This window comes from Hylobates moloch, unplaced genomic scaffold, assembly GCF_009828535.3.
Source record: "Hylobates moloch isolate HMO894 unplaced genomic scaffold, HMol_V3 SCAFFOLD_2, whole genome shotgun sequence".
In the NCBI taxonomy this organism is placed as follows: Eukaryota; Metazoa; Chordata; class Mammalia; order Primates; family Hylobatidae; genus Hylobates; species Hylobates moloch.
Genome location: NW_026652277.1, coordinates 135,051,335 through 135,075,357, shown reverse-complemented (window position 1 = coordinate 135,075,357; position 24,023 = coordinate 135,051,335). Strand labels below are relative to the sequence as shown.

Sequence of the window (24,023 nt, the reverse complement as noted above, 5' to 3'; positions counted from 1 at the left end):
CTGAACTTTTGGAGGTAGAATGAGTGGGGGATGTGCAAGTGGCTAAGTGGCAGCTGGAAGGATGGTTTCTTTTTCCCCCGCCTTCCTCTTCCCGGGCCTCCTCTTCCTTCTTCTTTTTCTTTCTCTCCTTCTAAATAATCTCACTAAGTATCTTGATTTTTTTGCAGAATAAAGCAGGTTATAAATAAGTATGGCAATGGCCCTTTTTTGTGGAAGGTATGTCCCAAGGCCCCCGGTGGATGTCTGAAGCCAAGAATAATACCTGTATTAGTTCGTTCTCACACTACTATCAGAAACTGGTAACTTATAAAGAAACTGGGTAATTTCTAAAGAAACTGGGTAATTTATAAGGAGAACTGGGTAATTTATAAAGAAAAGAGGTTTAATTGGCTCATGGTTCCACAGGCTCTACAGGAAGCACGGCTCAGGAGGCCTCAGGAAGCTTACAGTCATGGCAGAGGGTAAAGGGGAAGCAGGCACAGTCTTTCCCATGGCCAGAACAGGAGGAAGAGAGGGAGCAAGAGGAAGAAACAAGGAGGTGATACACTTTTAAACAACCAAATCTCATAAGAACTCTATCACCAAAGCATCAAGGTGGAAATCTGCCCCCATGATTCAATCACCTCCCACCAGGCCCCTCCTCCAACACTGGTGATACAATTCTACATGAGATTTGGGTGGGGACACAGGGCCAAGTCATATCAATACCCAACCTTATATACACTATGTTTTCTTGGTCTGACAACCTAGTCAAATAATGGGTAGGTAACATATACAGCATAGATATGCTGGACAAAGGGATAGTTTCATGTCTCAGTTTCATGTTTCATTACACTACTCAGAATGGCATACAATTTAAAACTTATGAACTGTTCATTTCTGGAATTTTCCTTTTAATATTTTCGGACCATGGTTAACCTCAACTAACTGAAACCATAGAAAGAAAAACTGATAAGGAGGGACAACTGTAAAAACCTCCTAATTGAAATATGACCAACCTTGAGAGATTCTGTCTGTGCCTTGGCAATATTTTTGAATCACAGCTTTATTTTCAAAAATAAAATGCTTCCTGTGGAGAATTGTAATTCTTCACTTTTTCCTCTCAACTCTGAGGACAACTGTTAGATTAATCATCAAAACTCTATTTTTTAAATTCTGTGATTTAACATCTTTTATAATATCTCATTTCAAAGTCTAATGATCCTTCATTGGCATCTTCGTATCATCTCCATTTCTAAAGAGCACAGGTTATAGAGAAATATGTGAAAGGTTAGGTTGTCTTTTGGTTATTTCTCAGATATGATTCTAATTTTTAAAAAAAGAGCCAAGCTTGGCACTATATACCCATTATGTAAATTGCTTGTAATACATGTGAAGTCATCAGATCAATACATTGAAACAGTCCAATATTGGTTTTCCTTGATACCATTTATTCTGATATGGTGTACCAACTCTGACCTGAGGTGCTTGTCAGGAAACGAAATAAATGGAAGTGGAGTTTGTATGCCACATTATAATGGAATGGAGATTGCATTATAATTCCCCAAATGGATACTAGCTATTTTAAATACAATACCTATAATGATTTCTGGGCCATCGTTACCTAGTGATTATAATCTTGTTCTAGCTCCACAGGCATTACCTCAGTCCACACCATCATTATCTCTCATCTAGTCTTCTTTAATAGCTTCCAACCTGCCCCTTTATGATTTATTGTCCACATATCTGCTAGAGTTACCCTTAAAAAATGTAAAGATTATGCCTGCTTAAAAATCTTGAAAAGCTTCCCCTTGTAGTGTTGTAAAATCCAACTCCTTGCCTGCCCTGTGAGACCTGCATGATCTCGCTTCCCTCCTCTGATCTCATCTCATCCTTTCCCCTCAATGATCGCACTTCAGCGACACTGGCTTTCTTTCAGGTTCTAAAATGTGCCAAGCTCTTTCCAAATTTAGGACTTTACACATGCTTTCCCCGCTTGTAGTTCCCAGACTCCCATCCACACCCTATTCCCATGACTAGTATCTTATTTTCTTACAAAGTTCTTTGGCTTAAATGTCACCTCTGCAGAGGGGCCTTCTGTAAGCAACTTTCCAAAACTGTTTCATGTCTTACTAGAACTCGTGTTTGTTTTCTTTATTACTCTGCAAAGAACTTATAATTTGTAATTGTATATTTACTCATATGGTAGTACTAATATTTTAAGTACCTCCCAATCTGTTTCTTTATCAATTCTCTCTCCCTGATCCTGATCTGCCATATAGCTCCAGAAAGTAAAAAAAGAGAGCAAGTACTTGCTTATAATAAGTCAGTAGGCTTGAAAACCAGGCCTGGAATATAGAGAGCATCTAAAGTCCTTTAGCTCCTTGTTAATGTTTTAAGTACTAGGTTTTAATTGTCTGTATAGAAACATACAATTTTATATAAGGATAGTCAAATTAAAAAAGATAGTGAGTAGAGCCCTCATTCCTTCCAAGCCCTGGGGAAGTGAAGAAAGAAGAGAACTTGATAGAGGTAGGAGGGTGAAGATACTGGATATCTGGGTTTGGAAACCTCCCCTGTAGGCTTCAACTAGAAGAGATGGGTACCACCAAAGCCAACTGCTCAGTCACCCCTAGTTAGGGAGAAATACAAAGAGATCATTGAGTGGAGGACCCTCACTTTGACATGGGAGACCCAGCATTGTCAAGAAGGTAGAAAGTCTTGTCCAGACAGAAAGGTCTAGCTTATGCTTCCAAACTTCCTTTGTTTCCTATGTGGGGTGAACATTTTGTTGAGAGCTAGAGATTCTGCCAAGTAGCACCCTGCGGGCCTACAGCAGAAACAGGAATGGGCCTTGAGAGCATCTACAGGGCTTGATAGCATCTGAGAATCCTACAGCTAGAGAGAGACAAGGGTGGACCACTTTAGTGGGGAAACATCAAAAGAATAGGTAAATAATTCACAGATTGCCAATGGGGGCTGATGCCTAGGCTGGATCAGATCAGTCACTCCTTATTGAATTCTGGATTAGCCACTGAAACTAGCAAAGATCTGGAGGGCATAGTGGGGTTCAAAGGATTCTTCGCCATGCCTCTAGAAGTCACATAAGCCTCGTACTCAACATATATCCTGACACTACCTTAGAAAGGAAGGCAGAGGGAGTGGGGATGGCCTGAAAATAAGAGAGGTTGGGTCATTATCCAGAAAAGATTGAATATTACTTAAAAAGATTGTTTAAAATAGTGGGACTAAGTTATAAACAACATTGTACTAAATGAAGTTTCTTATGCTAGGTAGGGACTCTGAAAAAGACCTAGTTAATAATAAACAATATAAAATACAATTTTTCTGCTTATATGAGTTGAGGTATGATGAATTTTGTTTTCTCTTATAATTACTGTATATATCATCTGTGAGGACAAGAGTCACATGGCCATGTCCCTAGCTCCTGATATACTGCTGGTATAAAATAAGTGTCCAAAATCTTTGCTGAGTGAATGAATGAATACTACTTAAGAGTGCTGCACAGATATTTCTTGGACAACCATTAAGGAAAAGATAATGTTTAATCAACCAGCTGTGAATGTCTAGGGAACGCAACCTGACTGTATAATGAACAGTAAAACACTGGCATCAAATCTGATTGCTGCTTCTGGTTCTGTCACTAAATATCTGTGTGGAATGGAATAAATCTTTTAAATGTCAGCCTCTTCAACAATTTTTATAGCTATTAGTTTCTTTATGTGTTGATACATTATGATTGACTATAAGACTAACAGTGCAGGTGAGACCTTTACCTTGAGAGCTTAGAGAGCTACTTGAACACCCTTGATTAAAGAATGGTCCTCTTCTATCAGTGAAGGTCATCCTCTTCAACCAAGTTTTCAACTTGAGGAGGGTTACACATGGAACACTGGAGGAAAGGGACACCTGTATTGCCAGACATCAGCTGAATCAACCCTGGTGATCAGTGGGTGGTAGATGTTGAAGCCAGATCACCCTCACAGGAGACCTTCACCTTGAGTAGCTGAGTGTTGAGTAGACATTTTCCCACCATCTACTTATCCATCTATTTATTTGGAATAATAACTGTTAAAATAATGTCAGCTTTTCAAAAGAAAGATGTTATCTAATAAACATAGTAATGTTAAAAGCCACTCTTAAATAAGAAACCAAAGCCTTTGTTATGGTTAATTTATATTAATTAAGGAAAACTGGCAATAACTCAGATTCTTTCCTTTCTAAAATGACCTTACCTGGGTTATCAGTAATTATATCCAATTGCTATTTACTTTCCCATCTTTCCCCATATATTTAGGTGGAATTTAATGACCCAATGCTGGGCTCAAGAACCTGACCACAGGCCTACTTTTCATAGAATTCAGGACCAACTTCAGTTATTCAGAAATTTTTTCTTAAATAGCATTTATCAGTGCAGAGATGAAGCAAACACCAGTGGAGTCATAAATGAAGGCTTTGAAGGTAAGTTTGATTCTTCAGAATTTTCTAGTTTTCTCTGCACTGTGAACTGAACAAAGTTAAAATGGAATGTACACAGAAAGCATTTTGGGGTAGGCAAAAAGAATAATATACTGGCACCTTTGTCATCATAATTAAGTGTTTATTGCATTCCTCTTTGAAAATTATTTGTATTATGCACTAAATTGAAAAAATAAAGGATAGTGCTATGGCCCCTGGATTTATAATCTAAGACAGTAAGGAGGAGAATTAACATGTTAGACTATATTTTCATAAGGTCTGTTCTCCTTCTCTTCTCCCCCCACACACCAGTTTAGACCTCAAATACGGAGTTAATTACAGACTCTTTGCTTATGGTACATTATCATCATTGGCCTATGCAGGGCTCCTGTCTGTTTGTTTAGCCATTTTATCCCCATATTCCTCTCCTCTTCAACTTCCTGCCTCCCTGTCAGGCAACCATTCTAATGTCTTTAGTGTGTATCTTTTCATTTTTATGCTTTCCTGCAAAATGTGTATTTTTTTAATGAATGAATGCTTTTTTTCTTTCTGTTTTCATTAAGCACTGTATTTTTAAGGTCTATCCATGTTGCTATGTATATATCTAATCCTTTGTTTCTGATGAGTAATTTTACTATGATTATTGTAGTGGATCAGGTCTTGCTAAGATCTAGTCTAATTCTATGACTTTAGTATTTGGTGATTAAGTTAATAATATTCTGTGCCGGGAGCGGTCACTCACGCCTGTAATCCCAGCACTTTGGGAGGCTGAGGCGGGCGGATCATGAGGTCAGGAGATCGAGAGCATCCTGGCTAACACAGTCAAACCATAACTCTACAAAAAATACAAAAAAAAAAAAAAAAAACAGCCTGTCGTGGTGGCAGGCGCCTGTAGTTCCAGCTACTCGGGAGGCTGAGGCAGGAGAATGGCGTGAACCTACGAGGTGGAGCTTGCAGTGAGCCGAGATGGCGCCACTGCACTCCAGCCTGGGCGACAGGGTGAGACTCCGTCTCAAAAAAAAAAAAAAAAAGATAATAATATTCTGGAACCATTCTACTATGATGGACAGACTAAGCCTTTTACTTAAATGTAAAGAGACTTAAAATACAGCAGTCACTTAATTCATTTCTAAAGTCACACTTACTGTTATGTATACCTAATTGGCTGCAGAAAAATGAATTTAAAATATTTCTCCTTCAGCTTATCTAGAACTTCTTGTTATTAAAAGTTTGCAAGGCCCTTTGTTTATTTAAATGCAGATGTCCTTGCTTACAAACAAAACTGGCAAGATGGATCACAACTTAGAATCTCTCAGAAATTAGGCTTCTTGCTATTTGCAGTGATTGACTATAAGACTGGCAGTGCAGGAGACACGTTTACCTTGAGAGCTTACAGAGCTACTTGCACACCTTTATTAAAGAATGGTCCTTTCCTATCAGGGAAGGTCATCCTCTTCAACCAAGTTTTCAACTTGAGGAGGGCTACACGTGGAACAATGGAGAAAGGGGACACCCATGTAGCCAGACATCAGCTGAATCAACCCTGGTGATCAGTGGGTGGCAGATGTTGAAGCAAGATCACCCTCACATGAGACTTTCACCTTGAGTGATGCACTTGACTAATAGCAGATAAAACAAGAAGCCCATGGACAGACATCTACTTGTCTATGCATCTTACTACATATTTTGGGTGACTTTGGATCCATTATATGAGCTTAAAACTCTGATCATGTAACTTCTTCAACACAAACTGCTAAGCGACAGATTGGAAAGGGCTGCACATGCCTTGGCCATGCGTCATAACCCTCATTAGAGTAAACCTTGTTAATAGTCTCACATTGTTTCTACTCACTATCATCCTGGACAGAGCTGATTCTAAGAATGCCAATGGCAGAACACTTGGGAATTATAACTGGCACAGCAACTCCATCCTTTTGGGGGGCTCTACATATATACTTGCCTATGTGAAGATCACATAGGATTAGGCAAACATACCCTTAAGCCATTCTAGATACTATTAAGGCCTTGTCATTTTCTAAGCATTTACTTAATGAGACATTTCTCTGAATAAAATTTTGATAATTAAAAAAATTATTTCAGCAGATACTTACTGATATGGGAGCAAGGCATAGTGTAAGCACCTGTATTTAATGTCTTCCATTTGTCTGCTTTAAAGAAAAACAAGAGGTGAAAGTATTTCTTTCTCTTGGAAGCTAGAATCAGTTTCTTTAACTTTGTTTGCCAAGTTTAGTAGTAAACTAGCTTTAACTGGTGATATTGAAAGTTGTCCTTGTCATAAGACTACATCTATATCCATAGGAAATATTGGTGTCCCCAGTTCACTATTTAATAATAATGTTTTGCTCAAGCCATTTAATCTGCTCCAGCATGGCCTGGTTCTTATTTGTCATAACTTCACATATGGAAACTTTAGAGGAACAATCATGCAGAGTGGTTTGCCAATAAGTAAAATTAAATCTTTTGTTTCTAAGATAGAAAAAACATCAGTAACTGGGTTGAATTGAATATAGACATATCTGAAAGACAGGCAAAACATGGTTGTGCTTGCTTGGCATTGAAAACACATTTTCTTAACTATATCACTCCTCTTTTTTTTATAAATTTGTGGAGTACAAGATTATTTAGTAATGAAGTCAGGGCTTTTAGGGTATCTATCACCTGAATAATGTACCTTGTACCCATTAAGTAATTTCTTATTCACTTTCCCACACCCTTACCCTTTCAAGTTTTCATTGGCTATCATTTCATACTCTTATGTCTATGTGTACACATTGTTTCAGTCCTACTGATGAGTGAGAACACGTGATATTTGTCTTCTGTGTTTGACTTGTTTCATTTAAGATAATTGTCTCCAGTTTCATCCATGTTGCTACAAAATACATGATTTCATTCCTTTTTAGTGGCTGAATAGTATTTCATTGTCTATAACACATTTTCATTATCCAATCCATAGATAGACACTAGGTTGATCCCATACCTTTGCTATTATGAGTAGTATTGTGATAAACATGAGTGTAAGTATGGTTTTGATATAATGATTTCTTTTCATTTGGATAGATACCTAGTAATGGAATTGCTGGATTGATTGCTAGATCATATTTTTAGCTTTTTGAGAAATCTCCATACTGTTTTCCATAAAAGTTGTATTAATTTACATTCCCACCAACAGCATGTAAGTGTTCCTCTTTGTCTGCATCCTTGCCAGCATCTATTATTTTTGACTTTTTAATAATAGCCATTCTGACTCAGGGAGGATGATATCTTATTATTTTAATTTGCATTTCTCTGATGATTAGGGATGTTGGGCATTTTTCCATATACCTGTTGGTCATTTGTATGTCTTCTTTTGATAAAACATCTATTCACATCCTTTGCCCACTTTTTAATGGGATTATTTGCTTGTTCATTGTTGTTGAGTGGTTGAATTCCTTGTATATTCTGGATATTAGACCCCTGCTGAGTGAATATTTTGCAAATATTTTCTCCCATTCTGCAGATTGTCTGTTTATTCCACTGATTATTTCTTTTTCTGCATAAGCTTTTTAGCTTAATTAAGTCACATTTGTCTATTTTTGTTCATGTTGCCTGTGCTTTCAGTGTCTAAGTCATGAATTATTTGCCTAGACCAATATCCAGAAGAGTTTTCCTTAGGTTTTCTTCTAGTATTTTCACAGTTTCATTTATTACATGTAAGTCTTTAATCCATCTTTGAGTTAATTTTTGTATATGGTGAGGGTCCAGTTTCATTCTTCTGCATATATCCAATTTTCCCAGCACCATTTATTGAAAGGGGTGTTTTTCACCCCAGTATGTGTTCTTGTTGACTTTGCCAAAGATCAGTTGGCTGTAAATATGTGGCTTTATTTCTGGATTCTGGATTCTGTTCCATTAAACTATATGGTTTTTTTTATACCAGTACCATGCTGTTTGATTACTATAGCCTTGTAGTATTATTTTTTAAATTTATTTTTAATTTTTGTGGGTACATACTAGATGTCTATATTTATAGGGTACATGAGATGTTTTGATACAGGCATGTAATGTGTAATAATCACATCATGAAGAATGGAGTATCCACCCCTCAAGCATTTATCCTTTGTGTTACAAACCAATTTTTTTACTTTTAGTTATTTTAAAATGTACGATTAAATTATTATTGACTATAGTTACCCTATTGTGCTATCAAATATTTAGTCTTATTCATTCTTTCTCTTTTTTGTACCCAATAGCCATCCCCAACTCCCCCACCCTGTCCCTTACTACCCTTCCGAGCTTCTGGTAACCATCCTTCTACTCTCTGTTTCCATGGGTTCAATTGTTTTGATTTTTATATTTCACAAATAAGTGAGAACATGAGATATTTATCTTTCTGTGCCTGGCTTATTTCACTTAACATAATGATCTCCAGTTCCATCCATATTCTTGCAAATGACAGGATCTCATTCTTTTTATGGCTGAATAGTACTCCACTGTACTATATGCATATACCACATTTTCTTTATCTATTTATCTATTTTTTTTTTTGAGATAGTCTCACTCTGTCGCTCAGATTGGAAAGCAATAGCATGATCTCAGCTCACTGCAACCTCCCCCTTTCAGTTTCAAGCGATTCTCATGCCTCGGCATTATGAGTAGCTGGGACTACAGGCACATGCCACCACGCCTGGCTAATTTTTGTATTTTTTTTAGTAGAGACTGGGTTTCTCCATGTTGGCCAGGCTGGTCTAGTATTCCTGACCTCAAGTGATCCGCCCACCTCCACCTCCCAAAGTGCTGGGATTACAGGCGTGAGCCACTGAGCCCCACCTATCCATTTATCTACAGATGGACACTTAGGTTGCTTCCAAATCTTAGCTACTGTAAACAGTACTGCAATAAACATAGCAGTGCAGATATCTCTTTGATGTACTGATTTCCTTTCTTTTGGGCATATGTCCAGCAGTGGGATTGCTGAATCAAATGGTAAATTTATTTTCAGTTTTTTGAGGAACCTCCAAACTGTTCCTCATAGTGGTCATACTAATTTACATTCCCACCAACAGTGTATGAGGATTCCCTTTCTCCATATCCTTCCTAGCATTTGTTTTGCCTGTCTTTTCAATGTAAGTCATTTTAACTTGACTGAGATGGTATCTCAATGTAGTTTTGGTTTGCATTTCTGTGATGATCAATGATGTTGAGCACTTTTTCTCATGTCTGTTTGCCATTTGTATTTCTTTTTGTTAGAAATGTCTATTCAAATCTTTTGCCCGTTTTTTGATCAGACTGTTAGCTTTTTTCCTATCGAGTTATTTGAGCTCCTTATGTATTCTGGTTATTAACCCCTTGTCAGATGGGTAGTTTGCAAATATTTTCTTCCATTCTGTGGATTGTCCCTTCACTTTGTTGATTGTTTCCTTTGCTGTGAAGAAGCTTTTTAAATTTGATGTGATCCCATTTGTCCATTTTTGCTTTGACTGCCTGTGCTTGTGGGGTGTTGCTCAAGAAGTTTTTGCCCCAACCAATGTCCTGGAGATTTTCCCCAGTGTTTTCTTGTAGTAGTTTCATGGTTTGAAGTCTTAGATTTAAATCTTTAATCCATTTTTATTTGATTTTTGTATATGTAGAGAGATAGGGGTCTAGTTTTATTCTTCTACATATGGCTATCCAGTTTTCCCAGCAGCATTTATTGAAGAGACTGTCTTTTCCCCAGTATATGTTCTTGGCATCTTTGTAAAAAATGAATTCACTGTAGGTGTGTGAATTTATTTCTGTGTTCTTTATTCTGTTCTTTTTTATGGCTGAATAGTATTCCATTTTGTGTATGTACCTTTGATCTATGTGTGAGTTTTTATGCCAGTACCATGCTATTTTGGTTACTGTAGGTCTGTAGTATAATTTGAATCCAGTAATGTGATTCTTTCAGTTTTGTTCCTTTTGCTTAGGATAGCTTTGACTATTCTGAGTCTTTTGTGGTTCTATATAAATTTTAGGAATTTTTTTCTATTTCTTTGAAGAATGTCATTGGTATTTTGATAGGGATTGCACTGAATATGTAGATTACTTTGGGCAGTATGGCCATTTTAGCAACATTCATTCTTCCAATCCTTGAGCATGGAATATTTTTCCATTTGTTTCTACCTCCTACAATTTCTTTTGTCAGTGTTTTGTAGTTTCCCTTGTACAGAGTTTTCATCTCCTTGGTTAATATATTCCTAGGTATTTCATTCTTTATGTGGCTCTTGTAAGTGGCATTGCCTTCTTGATTTAATTCTCAGCTAGATTATTTTTGGTATATAGAAATGCACTGAATTTTTGTACATTAATTTTGTATCCTGAAACTTTACTGAATTTATTTATCAAATCTCAGAGTTTCAATGATAAGAGCACACTAATATCCCTGATGAACACAGATGCAACAATTCTCAACAAAATACTGGCAAGCCAAATCCAAGAGCACATGAAAAAGATAGTATACTATGATCAAGTAAGATTTATCCCAGGGATGCAAGGATAGTTCAACATATGTGTATATGTTGAAGACACATTTTGTGGAATCTTTAGGTTTTCTAGATATAAGATAATATCATCTGTGAATGCCTTTTATGAGATGCCTTTTTATTTTCTTTCCCCTGCCTGGTTGCTCTGGCTAGGACTTACAGTACTATGTTGAATAAGAGTGGTGAAAGTGGCCAACCTTGTCTTGTTCCAGTTATTAGAGAAAATGTTTTCAATTTTCCCCCATTTAGTACAATATTGGCTGTGGATTTGTCATATATAAGCTTTATTATTTTGAGTTATGTTCCTTCCATGCCTAATTTTTTGAGAGCTTTTATTGTGAAAGGATGCTAAATTTTGTCAAATGCCTTTTCTGCATCTGCTGATATGATCATATGGTTTTTGTCTTTCAGTCTGTGGATGTAATGTATCATGTGTCTTTAACATATACACATATGTTGAACTATCCTTGCATACTTGGGATAAATCTTACTTGATCATAGTGTACTATCTTTTTCATGTGCTCTTGGGTTATCTTGCCAGTATTTTGTTGAGAATTTTTGCATCTGTGTTCATCAGGGATATTAGCGTGCTCTTATCATTGAAAGCAACAAATAAGGCTCAAATTTTTTGACTGATAAGGCTCAAATTCTTTGTGATTATAATTTTATAGACTTTATTAATTAACACAATCATGACCTTCTTAAAAGTTTAAAAATAATTTTTATGTTATTTTACAACAACCATAAAAATGACCCCTGATTCCTTTCTGTTTTTCTTGTAACTTTTCCAGTAATCTCAGTAACTGTTCTTGCTGTATTATTTTATGATTTTATCTACATTTTAAAGATCTTTATTGTAAAAGTAATTTGTTTATTATAAAAAATATAAAATTATTTATGCAGTCTAAAAAGTAAAAGTTTCCTAATTCATCCTTATCTCACTCCCCAGTGCCAGCCACAGCTAACAATTTGGTTATATATTTGCAGATATTGTATGTGCATCTATAGCCATTTACAGAAATGCTCATTTATGTATGTTTGTATATATACTATCTGGATTCAGATATTAAATTTGGGTAATCTGAAGGAATTCATGGGCTGTAGATTCTCTAGTAGGTTCTCCAGCATTTTTTTCTTACAAACAGGCTTATTTTTAAGGATTTGGTGAGAAGATGATTTTGTATTACATCTTCTGCCAGAATCCAGGAGAATGAGCATTCTATGTTGTTATTGAGACGAAATCCATGTTCTGTGGGAGTCCAGAGGAAGGATGCCAAGTCTACACTATGGCAGAGGGAGAGTCAAGAAAAGCCATGGGGAGGAGGTTACATCTAAGCTGAGACCTACTTAGAAGATGAGGTATGAAAAAAAGAAGCTGAGGTATCCTATGTATTTCAGGATAGAAGGAGCAGCATGTAGAAAGGCAGGGAATAATAGAGAATGAGGTATTCATAGAACTGCACTTTGTTTATTATACATGAGAATGTGGCAAGTGATGAAATTGGAGGGTTATTGGTCACACTAATCAAAAGTAAGGAATGAAAAGTAATGAAAGCTGAATTAATGAATGGTAACAGGTGTAGAGAGAATAAAAAAGAGTCCGGAGTTACCATAGAGGTAGATGCTATCGGACTTGGCAACTAAGTGGGTGAAAAAGAGAAGGGAGAAAGTTGGTAAAAACCAATGCTATTCCTGGAGATGAAGAACATAGGAAGAGGAACAGTTTTGCATATGTTTGGTTTGAGTTGGCTGTGGCATATCTAAGCGGAGAAGTCCAGGACACAGTCAAGATATGGGTTCATACTCAGTTGAAAGGTCTGTCCTGTAAATATAGGTGGTTGAAGTCCAGGGTGCAGACGAGGTCATTAAATTAGAGTGTATGAAATACGAAGAGAGTGACAAGTGAGTGGAACCCAGAGAGCAGCCAGTATAGGAGGGGCTTACAAAGGTGGTGGACATGGGGAGGAGCAGCCAGAAAGGGAAGAGGAAAGCCATAGGGAGTGTTGTTATGGAAATCCACAGGAGAGAGGCTTAGAAAGGAGAGAGTGAACAAATGCTGCGGAGAGGTAAAGCAATCCAGAGGGTTGCACAGATTTTGCAGTTGACTTGTGTTCTAAAATTCAACTCTTTGCTCATGGAATCCTTTCCTTCTAATGTGCAAAGACATATTATAAAAGTCACAGAGGGTTGGGGTCGGTGGCTCACGCCTGTAATCCCAGCACTTTGGGAGGCCGAGGCAGGCGGATCACGAGGTCAGGAGATCGAGACCATCCTGGCTAACATGGTGAAACCCCGTCTCTACTAAAAAACAGAAAAAATTAGCTGGGCGTGGTGGCAGCACCTGCAGTCCCAACTACTAGGGAGGCTGAGGTAGGAGAATGGTGTGAACCCGGGAGGCGGAGCTTGCAGTGAGCCGAGATCGCGCCACTGCACTCCAGCCTGGGCGACAGAGCGAGACTCCATCTCAAAAAAAAGAAATGAAAAGAAAAAAAAAAAATGTTACAGAGGCTGCCATAATGGGTGTTAGCAGGCCTGAGAGCTTAGCTTCACTTTAGGTTCTACTTGAAGTCTCCACGGACCCTTGAAACAATCTTTTCACCATTTTGCATTGCATAGTTCATCTATGAGGCTGAGATAGGTAATAAACAATGCTCACACTCCATATAAAGAATAAAATACCTCTGCAAAGGGCTTTTAATTAGTAGCTAATTTTATTTTAGTACTTTTCCATTTGCCACTTTCTGTGCTATGTAGGTTAACTCATTAAATCTTTATAACAGCCTTATGAAGTGGGTATTACTGTATCACCATTTTACAGATGAGAAAACTGAGGTTTAGTAACTTGCTCATAATCATACTGCTGAAATAGGGCTAGAGTTTGTCTCCATCGTTGAGCCTTTCCTCTCAGCCTTCACAAATCCCTGGCTGTAGTAAGGAAATGGCCCACACAATATCCCCAGTTATGTTATCAATAGTGTACTGCACAGCTAGGTATAATGAAAGCAATGATTACTTATGACCTGCTAGAAAATATACACCATTTTTTCTGGTTATACCAAATCTATTTAGGTACCAAGTTGTTGGCAGAAATAATTAAAATTCTAAATAATATTCCTAACAATAGAGAAGCAGACAAATATTCAAAGTAATGATGCAGGAAGAATTTAACAGAATATCATCAAACTATTACAATTTAAAAAGAAACAAGCATTTCTGGGCCATGACACAAATAAAATTTTAGGAAAAGAGAAATTGCTATTCTGTTATTTACAATGAATACAAATCCTGAAGATAAGGAATGAAAAGAGAGGTAGAAATCACTAAATTGATAATTGAGTTTGTGACTGAACAAGAGAGGCAGGGAAGAGAGAAGAAATTGAACTAAAGGCAGAGTTTGCATATCTGCAAATGATAGAAATAGTAGAACAGACCCTTCAAGGCAAACCTAAACTTAATTATTTTTTCAATAAAAAAGAATGTGTTTAATAATAGCTTACTGCTTTGCGGACTGGTGGGCATATTTAGCAAAGCAATAAAATGCCTGTCTTCATTGTTGTTGTCGGAGATATGTAAGTAGATAAGAAAAGCTATTGAAAGGACTTTTTAAAGCAAAAAAGTGGGGGTGCTTAGAAAAACAGGGAGCAATAATACCATGCCTATCCTGTGGTCCTACTGACCTAATGGGGTGGAAAGGGGATAGAGAGAGAAGATTAGTAACATATCTGGGCATCTAGTAAAAATATCCCAGTGACTTCATCCAAACATTTGTGTAAACATCACCTCATCAGTCCCAGAGAGTTCTACAGGAAACAAATCTAAATGCTCCTCTGCTGTTCTAAACATAACCAGTCAGCCGGCATATGTCTAGTCTGTAAATACCCCGTCTCACTTGGAAGTCTTTATTTTAATATTTCTCTCTTAAAGAGGTTGCCAAGTGCATGCTATCTTTGTTCAGGATATCTGCTTTAAGATCTGACCCATAGACTACTTATTAAATAATTTTTAAACAAAAGCAAACAAATAATCCAACCTATCTCTACTATCGCAGTCTCTTGTAAGCTCTTTTTGCAACAAGAAGATGTACTAATTGCTGAAAGCTTGCCAGGGTCAAGTTACTAAATATTGCTACAAGTACTATAAACCAATAAAGTAGATAGCTAATGATTTTTCTTTGACACATGACAACAGAATTTGCAAAAAGAATTTATTTGCCTCATATAAAATATTATTTTTCAGACAATTCAATAAGCAAAAAAGTTTAAAAAATTAAAATCATGTTTTAGTGGGAAGTTTTCCAATATGCTTATTCATGGATTAAAGATATGACAATGAAATAGCTGATATGAGTGGGTAGACTATATTGTAGATAAGTTTTTGTTGAAATTCTAAACTTTCCTTTAGCCTGATTTCTTTAAGCCTATTAAGAACATCCTAATTTCCCCAATTATTGGATTACTGTACTACTTAAAGTTAAATACCTTATTTTTCCTTATATTTTCCATTGCTATTATTACATATACCAAGTTATTCTTATGGGCATCTTAATGGCTATTAGTGCATATTGGCAATAATTGTAACAGTTGAATACCTTCCACAGGTGTTGAATACCTTCCACAGGTGTTCAACACCCAGGTACTAACCAAACTTGTCATCTGATAAAGTTCTTTCTATTAGGGAGATAATTTTACAACACATGTAACTATTCATGTGTTTTGAAATGTGCTATAATGATGTTTGAACAATGAAGAGGAAAATTAGGTGATACCAAATTGCCTGTGAACCTGTAGCTTGGCTATCTTGTTCTTCAGCAGTTTGGAGGGTCTGCAAAAAGGAAATGCATACCTAATGATATGGGGACAAGGGATGTAGTTCATATGCTCTTATAAAATAAACTTTGTAGTTCAGGTGTTAAACTTAATAAATAGGTAGATCCATTAAATTTTTCTTGGGAAAAATAGGTACACTGGTACCTCCCTTAGTCTTTTGAAATTATGTTATTTTCCTCATATTTCAATTTAAATTCATTACAAATAAATCAAACCCGGGTGTGTGTCAGGGCTGAATGTAGAAATGTTTTTCATTCATTGCTATATCCATCAATAACTAGAACACAGGCTTGGAATGTAGTAGTCATCAGTAAATATTACATTAAGCAATTAATTTAGCAAAATTACTAAATCTAGAAAAACCAATCTTTAAAAGTAGATATTTCAGTTGCTGTGGAAGTATAAAAAAGTACATACTTCAGACAAAAAGGGCGCTCTAAGGGCCAATTAAGTCCTATCACAAAGACCACGACTTACTCTGCTTGTTAAGGTAGAGTTAATTACCCCTGTGCTCCTACTACATTTAAAAATATTCCTTTATTAAAGTGCATGTCACCTTCTATAGGTGACATATATATATATAGATAGATAGATAGATATGTCATATATATAGCAGATCTACATGATCTGCTTCCTTACTAGACTGCAGCAGCCTCAAGGACAAGAAGCATGTTTTATTTGTCTTTGTATTCCCAACACTTAGTAGTCCTCATAAATGTTTGCTGAACAAATGTATAAAGTTGGTGTTGCTATAATTCTGATATAGCTTGTATATTATTACAAATAAATAATTAAATACATGCTAGAATAACAGTCACATTTTTTTCACAGGTGAAGATGGCGATGTGATTTGTTTGAATTCAGATGACATTATGCCAGTTGCTTTAATGGAAACGAAGAACCGAGAAGGGTTAAACTATATGGTACTTGCTACACAATGTGGCCAAGGTGAAGAAAAGTCTGAGGGTCCCCTAGGCTCCCAGGAATCTGAATCTTGTGGTCTGAGGAAAGAAGAGAAGGAACCACATGCAGACAAAGATTTCTGCCAAGAAAAACAAGTGGCTTACTGCCCTTCTGGCAAGCCTGAAGGCCTGAACTATGCCTGTCTCACTCACAGTGGATATGGAGATGGGTCTGATTAATAGCGTTGTTTGGGAAATACAGAATTGAGATAAACACTCTCGTTTAGTAGTTACTGAAAGAAAACTCTACTAGAATGATAAATGTCATGGTGGTCTATACTCCAAATAAACAGTGCAATGTTCCTGAGTTCTAATCTTGGTTCTGAGAGCCATTTGGTTTCAGTTGCAGCAATCCCCATACCAGCTGCCTGACTTTCAGTAGAATTATGAGATGAACACTAAGCATGTGGAAAGCTTAGGAAGACTCAGAAGTCTGGAAGGGAAACACTGCTCTCCCTCTCCCTTGAGGTGCTTTAGGCTCTTACCCACCTTTCAGTTTGGGCTGTAATAAAAATATCTTGGCCATATGTTTATAGACAGAAGAGGTGTGTTCAGGGATCTGAAGAAGAGGCTGAGGAGTAGGCTCAGGGGGTCAACTGAACTACAGATAATCTCAAATGGGACCAAGGAAATGAGAAATAATTTGACACATACAGAAGAAACCAGCACCGGTGGCATGAGAAATCACTTGGAAAGCTATTACTGCAATGATACATATTATCTTTTTAAAAAATTTTTTTTGAGATGGAGTCTCACTCTTGCCCAGGCTGGAGTTCAGTGGCACGATCTCGGCTCACTGCAACCTCCACCTCCTGGGTTCAAGCAATTCTCGTGCCTCAGCCTCCTAAGTAGCTGGGATTACAGGCGTGTGCCACCACACCTGGCTAATTTTTGTATTTTTAGTAGAGACGAGGTTTCACCATATTGGCCAGGCTGGTCTAGAACTCCTGACCTCGGGATCCACCCGCCTTGGCCTCCCAAAGTGCTGGATTACAGGTGTGAGCCACCGTTCCTGGCCAATATATATTGTCTTTAATCACTACTGTAAAATATTTTGTATTTTTGAGGCTTACAACAGTAGATTCAGTCATATTGAAAATAAGGCCATGAAGATCTTTAAGTCCTGAAGTTTTGCATTCTGTAATCTTCAGTTGTATAAAAATCACTCTGACTTGTGTGCTATTATGGAAATTAACTAGTATAAAAATTGCTATTTGCCATGTCTATTTTATATATACAATACTTAAGATTACATTTTGTATCGAATTATGCTTAAAATTAAATATAAATGATTATACAATGTTAATTCAAGCTGTGTGATTTTTAACAACCACATGAAAAAATAAATACCTAAATGAGAACTATTATATAAAAAAGCTCTTCAGAGAAACACCTTAACTTAAAACCAATATATATATTTTGCAGTTGTCCATTTAACTCTTATAGCCACAATTGCTCTAACAGCAACACCAGTGAAGCCATTCTGTGTGTTATTCAGTTGCAATATTCAGGGAATTTGCTAGATATAGAGAAGAACATTTTGATTATAGCATGTGCTAAAATCTGCTGTGGAAGAAGATCGTGTATCCACTTCCACCTTGGATAATTTAGTTAATCTTTTAATTTGCCTACTACCTGAGAGCCTGCACAGATGATTGACAAGGAACACAGAGAAGTGAATGTGTTAGTTCTATGGTGAACAGCCCCCAAGTTAAGGTCCAGGATTTGTGGTCACTCTGCCACATCTGATATTCTGCTGAATAAGGCAGGATATTTTGACTCTGATCTTCTCATCCTTTAATGGGCATTTGCCATTCTTTTTGTTATGCCATGATATGAAGCCCCTTCCTGTGCTGGGTCATTCCTCTGCCTTTATAATCTGGGTGGGAACTGTGTTCCATTCGCTCCCCCAGCATCTCTTGCAACAAGAAGGCAGGCATGTGGTCCAGCCCTCACCACTAAGACCCACCCACCCACCTGCTCCAGGCTTCTAACTGAGACCTAGGGATGCAAAGAATCAGAGACCATGGGAAGTCTTCTCTGGTGATGGTGCCAATTGCAATAGTCTGGTGTTAGTCCATTTTCATACTGCTATGAAGAAATACCCGAGACTGGGTAATTTATAAAGAAAAAGAGGTTTAATGGAATCACAGTTCCATATGGCTGGCAAGGCCTCACAATCACGGTGGAAGATGAAGGAGGAGTAAAGGCATGTCTTACACGGCAGCAGGCAAGAGAGCATGTGCAAGGGAACTAAAACCAGCAGATCTCCTGAGACTTACTCACCATCACAAGAACAGCACAGGAAAACCCATCCTGATTCAATTACCTCCCACTGGGTCCCTCCCACATACATGGGGATTATGACAGCTACAATTCAAGATAAGATATGGGTGGGGACACAGCCAACCCATATCAATCTGGCTCCTGGCACAAAGGAGACACTGGTACTAGAGGTGGCATCTAGAGTCCAAGGCCAGGAGACTCAGCAGAGCTAGTCTGGAGCCTGGTGCCTCTAATAGCTTGGGCAGCCAGGCTAGACCCGTTCTGCTGTCTGCTCTCAAGTCCTCTCCAAGGTTCTGAGAGTTATCCCCATATTGCTTTAATAAACACTTATCTTTTAAACCAGCCAGAGTCAGTTTCTGTTGCTTGCAGTCAGGGTTTTGCTCTGACAGTGGCCTGGACCTTTAACTTTGGAAGATACAAAAAGACATCAGAACTGTATAGAAGAATTAGATTTGCAGTATAATATATTTGCATTACAATTTGGGCAATAGAGAACGTATAGGATATCTGAGGGGAACAGCCTACAAAATTTTCATGTTTCAGCTAAGAAATAAGTGCAAATTAGCAGTATTTTCATAATTCAAGATGAATAATAGTGGTAGAAATATTTAATTCAAAATAAAATAGTGGCTAACAATGTCGTGTAAAATGGATTATAGATAAAAATAATTTGATAAAGGATAGTTGGTTAATTCTGAAATTGTAGTACTACAATTGGAAGTTAGTTCTAGAAAAATTAGATCTTATAATCAAAAGGAAAAAATTGACAGTGGCTAAAAATGGCACTTGTTTAAATATGTTATTCACTAAAAATTAGCATAAGAACAAAATCTTATCTTTTTTTTTTTTTTTTTGAGACGGAGTTTTGTTCTTGTTGCCCAGGCTGAAGTGCAATGGCGTGATCTTGACTCACCGCTACCTCCGCCTCCCGGGTTCAAGCGATTCTCTCCTGTCTCAGCCTCCCGAGTAGCTGGGATTACAGGTACGCACTGCCACGCCTCGCAATTTTGTATTCTTAGTAGAGATGGGGTTTCTCCATGTTGGTCAGGCTGGTCTCGAAATCCCAACCTTAGGTGATCTGCCCGCCGTGGCCTCCCAAAAGTCCTGGGATTACAGGTGTGAGCCACTGCACCCTACTGATAATTTTTTTAAATCTGCAAATGTGACCTAGGAAGACTTGAGAGAAGTAATGACTCACAAAGACAGAAACTGTAACTGGAAAGAGTTTATATGAAAAAGCTGATCAATGAATCTAACCTTCATTTAAAATTGTTCAAGGAAAAGAAATAATCCATAGGAAAAATATTTAAATAAGTTGAAATGCAATATAGGGTTGGAAGCAAATGCTATGTTGTTTATGATTTAACACTGCCAACTGAGGAAATATTTATCTAGATAAAATTAATATGTTGATATAATTCTGATTAAAATGCTTTACTCCAAATGTTCTTGAGAAAAAGTCTGTTTCTGGGCCCAGATACACTCTACATTGCTTACCTATGTTGGCTTTCACTTTCCTATTGGACTCTCCTGGCCTATTCTTTTCTGCTTACTAAATCTCACTCAACATTTATAACCAGCTCATATTCCAACTCTTTGGAAAGGCCTGCCCCTAACCCTGTCCCTTCCCAGAATTACTCTTGCCCTTATTGTCTTTAAATCTCATTTGGCAGTAACTGCAAGTTTTTCCATTCTATTTCTATGCATTTTACCTACTCAAATAAATCGCAAGCTTTATGAAGATAGGATGGTGTCTTTTATTCCTTTATGTAGTCTCCATGCCAAAGTAGGTATCTGTTTTTAATGGATTGATAAATTGATTTTCTGATCATCTTCTTCCAGCCTATTTCAGGACAAGTGCTTGCTTAAGGCTCATGCCAGGGATACCAGAAAATTGATCTAATGCCACTGGGGACTCATGAGGATTCTTTCAATAATGAGTTATCACTTGAGACCTAGACAGATTATAGAAGTTGGGGAACTGCCTTGAAGTTCATATCAGACATAAGTGAGGACCGAACTTCTTCTTGAAGCTCTTGAAGTAGTAGTGAACATATGCTAAAGGAAGCAAACATTTATTTTATCATTCTCAGTTTCTACCCTCTCCAAAACCCAACTTTTACCCTCAGAATAGCCTCTATGAATGTAGGATGGATGTTAGGGTGTCCTTGACTTCTCTTTGATACTCCTTGGTAAAAGGAAGCCTGTCCAACTTTCCTTTTGGCAGCTGGTCAGGGTTTCAGGGAGCCTGAATCAGATGGCCTATCCTGACCCTTTCGGGCTTCTTCACACACAGCCAGAAGAATTAAGGGGCCGAAATATACCCCTCAAACACTATTGAGCATAATTTAGGATATTTCCTTCCAGTTTTTTCTCCTCAATATGAGCTTATTTTCATGGCTGGAATAGTTGTAGTTGTACCTCTCCTAGTTTTTTTCACTTAACATTATTACATAAGCTTTACCTCTAATTATTAAAAATATTTTGGGAGTGTTTCTGACGGCTGCATAAAATCCCTTAGGGTGGATCTATTATAGTTTACCCCTCCTTTGTAGATCTCCACATTCATTCATTTACTCATTTAATAAATATTGAGTGCCTAAAATGCAGAAAGTATTGTTATGGGTGCTAAAAATAGAGCATTAAACAAAGCAAAGTCTCTGCCTTGATTGAGGTTACATTCCAGCATTGTAGTTGGAGGAGAAGACATAATAAATAAAAAATATACGTACAGGTAAGGAGCAAACTCAGCATTCTATAGTGTTGCAGAGCTTGAGATGTTTAGGTGCTCATTCAAGGTGGGTCAGTTGAGAAAACCTGGTGCCCTGAAACACAGAATAAAGGTATTTAGGTAAATACCTCAAAGATTTTGGCTCAGCAGACCCTTCTGATCCCTCAGAGCTTGTAGAGGTGGCCCACCCCTCCAAAGTAAGAGCCAGCACTTTCTCTGTAGAGGAAAATGTGACAAAGGCCTCTTCTCAACCAGGCAACTGGTGTGCCCTCAGGAACCACATTCATCTCTCCTGACAGCCAGGTTGATAACTATGCTGGATAAATCCCAGTATAACTTGACTAGGGATATGCTGGGTCTGATAAGGAAGGAAAGAGATTACATCCCATAGGAGCTCAAAGAATTAGCTAACATGCACTGGCAGGGGTGAGGGAGCTAATGCTGGGATTGTATTCTGAAGGTCAAGGGGATGGGAAGGTAAGACTGGGTAAGCAAGAATTCATTCACTGGGTGAGACTTCCCCGCGACATGAGATTTAACATTCTGGAAAAGACCAATGGAGATGAGGCAAATTTGTGGCTAGGGTGGCTTCAGAAGCCAGGAGACAAGAAAGGCCCTTTCTGAGTTTCTCTGTGAAAAGGTAGAGTAAGGAATTAAAAGGCTGAGGAGTGGGAATGCTGAAGTGGACATATAATGTGAAGCCAGAAGACCCACCAGAGGATGCAGCATTCATCAAGGTCATCAGGAATGTGCTGATGAAAGGAGCCTCACAAGCATCACGAAGAAGCTCAGTGATGGTCTCCTCTGCAGGCAGAGCTTTTGGCAGGAGAGGCAGATCCAGAGCTGAGCTTGTTAACGTCCATGGTCACAATGCGGGCCTAAAGTAATAGAGGCCAGATGGCTGCACTTGACCACCAGAAGCCAGAGACCCTCATCACTAACGACAGAGAGGAAGCCAAAGGGGCTTGACCATAGATATTGTGGAGATAGTTAATAAGGCATGTATTAGTTTCTTCTCACACTGCTATGAAGAAATACCTGAGACTGGGTAATTTATAAAGGAAAGAGTTTTAATTGACTCACAGTGCTGCAGAGCTGGGGAGGCCTCAGGAAACTTAACAATCATGGCAGAAGTGGAAACAAACACGTCCTTCTTCACACAATGGCAGGAAGGAGAAGCACTGAGCAAAGGGGAAAAGCCCCTTATAAAACCATCAGATCTCGTGAGAACTCACTCACTATCGTGAGAACAGCATTAGGGTAACCATCCCCATGACTCAATTACTTCCCACCAAGTCCCTCCCATGACACATGGGGATTATGGGAACTACAATTCAAGATGAGATCCGGGTGGGGGATACAGCCAAACCATATCAAAGCATGTTATCCCTAGGGCAAAATAAATGGACAGCCAGTCCTTAACATCAAAAACCAGTAGAAGGCCTTATTAATCAGGGTTCTTAAGAGAAACAAAACTGATAGGATATATAAATAGACGATAGATAGCAATGACAGATAGAGATGATAGATAGATAGATAGATGATAGATAGATGATAGATAGATAGATAGATAGATAGATAGGGGACTTATTAAGGGGATTGGTTCTAATGATTATGGAGGCAGAGAAGTCCCATGATTTGCCACCTGCAAGTTGGAAATCCAGGGACTCAGTCCAAGCCCGAAGGCCTGAGAACCAGGGGAGGCAATGGTGTAACGCTCTTTCTGAGGCCAAAAGCCTGAGAACCTGAGGGGAGCAACTGGTGCAAGTTCCTGAGTCTGAAGGCCAGAGAACCTGGAGTTCTAATGGCCAAGGGAAGGAGAATATGGGTGTCCCAGCAGCAGCAGAAAGAGTAAGAGCAAATTAGCTTTTCCTCTGCCTTTTTGTTCTATCCAGGCACCCAGCCAACTGGATGATGTCCATCCACATTCAATACAGAAAGACGTTTGTTACTTAGTCCACTGATTCAAATATCAATCTCTTTCAGAAACACCCTTTCAGACATATACAGAAATAATATGTTACCAGCTATCTGGGTATCTCTTAATCCAGTTAAGTTGACACCTAAAATTAACTATCACAAAGGCAAAAATGTGACACCCAAAGTTAATAATCATGAAAGCAAAATTGAAGAAACAGGGGGCTAACGTAGTCTTTCTGATAAAAATCATGATCGTTGCTCAATTTCCAGACCTGAGCCAATTTTTGGATTTGCAACTCATTGACTGACAGCGGAAGGACCCTGCAACATCATCACACGC

At 38.0% G+C, this 24,023-nt stretch overlaps 1 protein-coding gene across 3 annotated transcripts in view; it reads left to right on the top strand.

Moving 5' to 3' along the window:
- Positions 1-16,962, top strand: part of ROS1 (ROS proto-oncogene 1, receptor tyrosine kinase) — a 145,518-nt gene extending 128,556 nt beyond the window's left edge. For all 3 annotated transcript variants that reach the window (XM_032165650.2, XM_058430549.1, XM_058430548.1), the window contains 2 exons: positions 4,298-4,461; positions 16,616-16,962. In XM_032165650.2, the coding sequence (XP_032021541.1) occupies positions 4,298-4,461; positions 16,616-16,926 (475 nt within the window). In that variant the 3' untranslated portion in view covers positions 16,927-16,962. The remainder of the gene's footprint in view (positions 1-4,297; positions 4,462-16,615) is intronic.
- Positions 16,963-24,023: the final 7,061 nt, after the last annotated feature.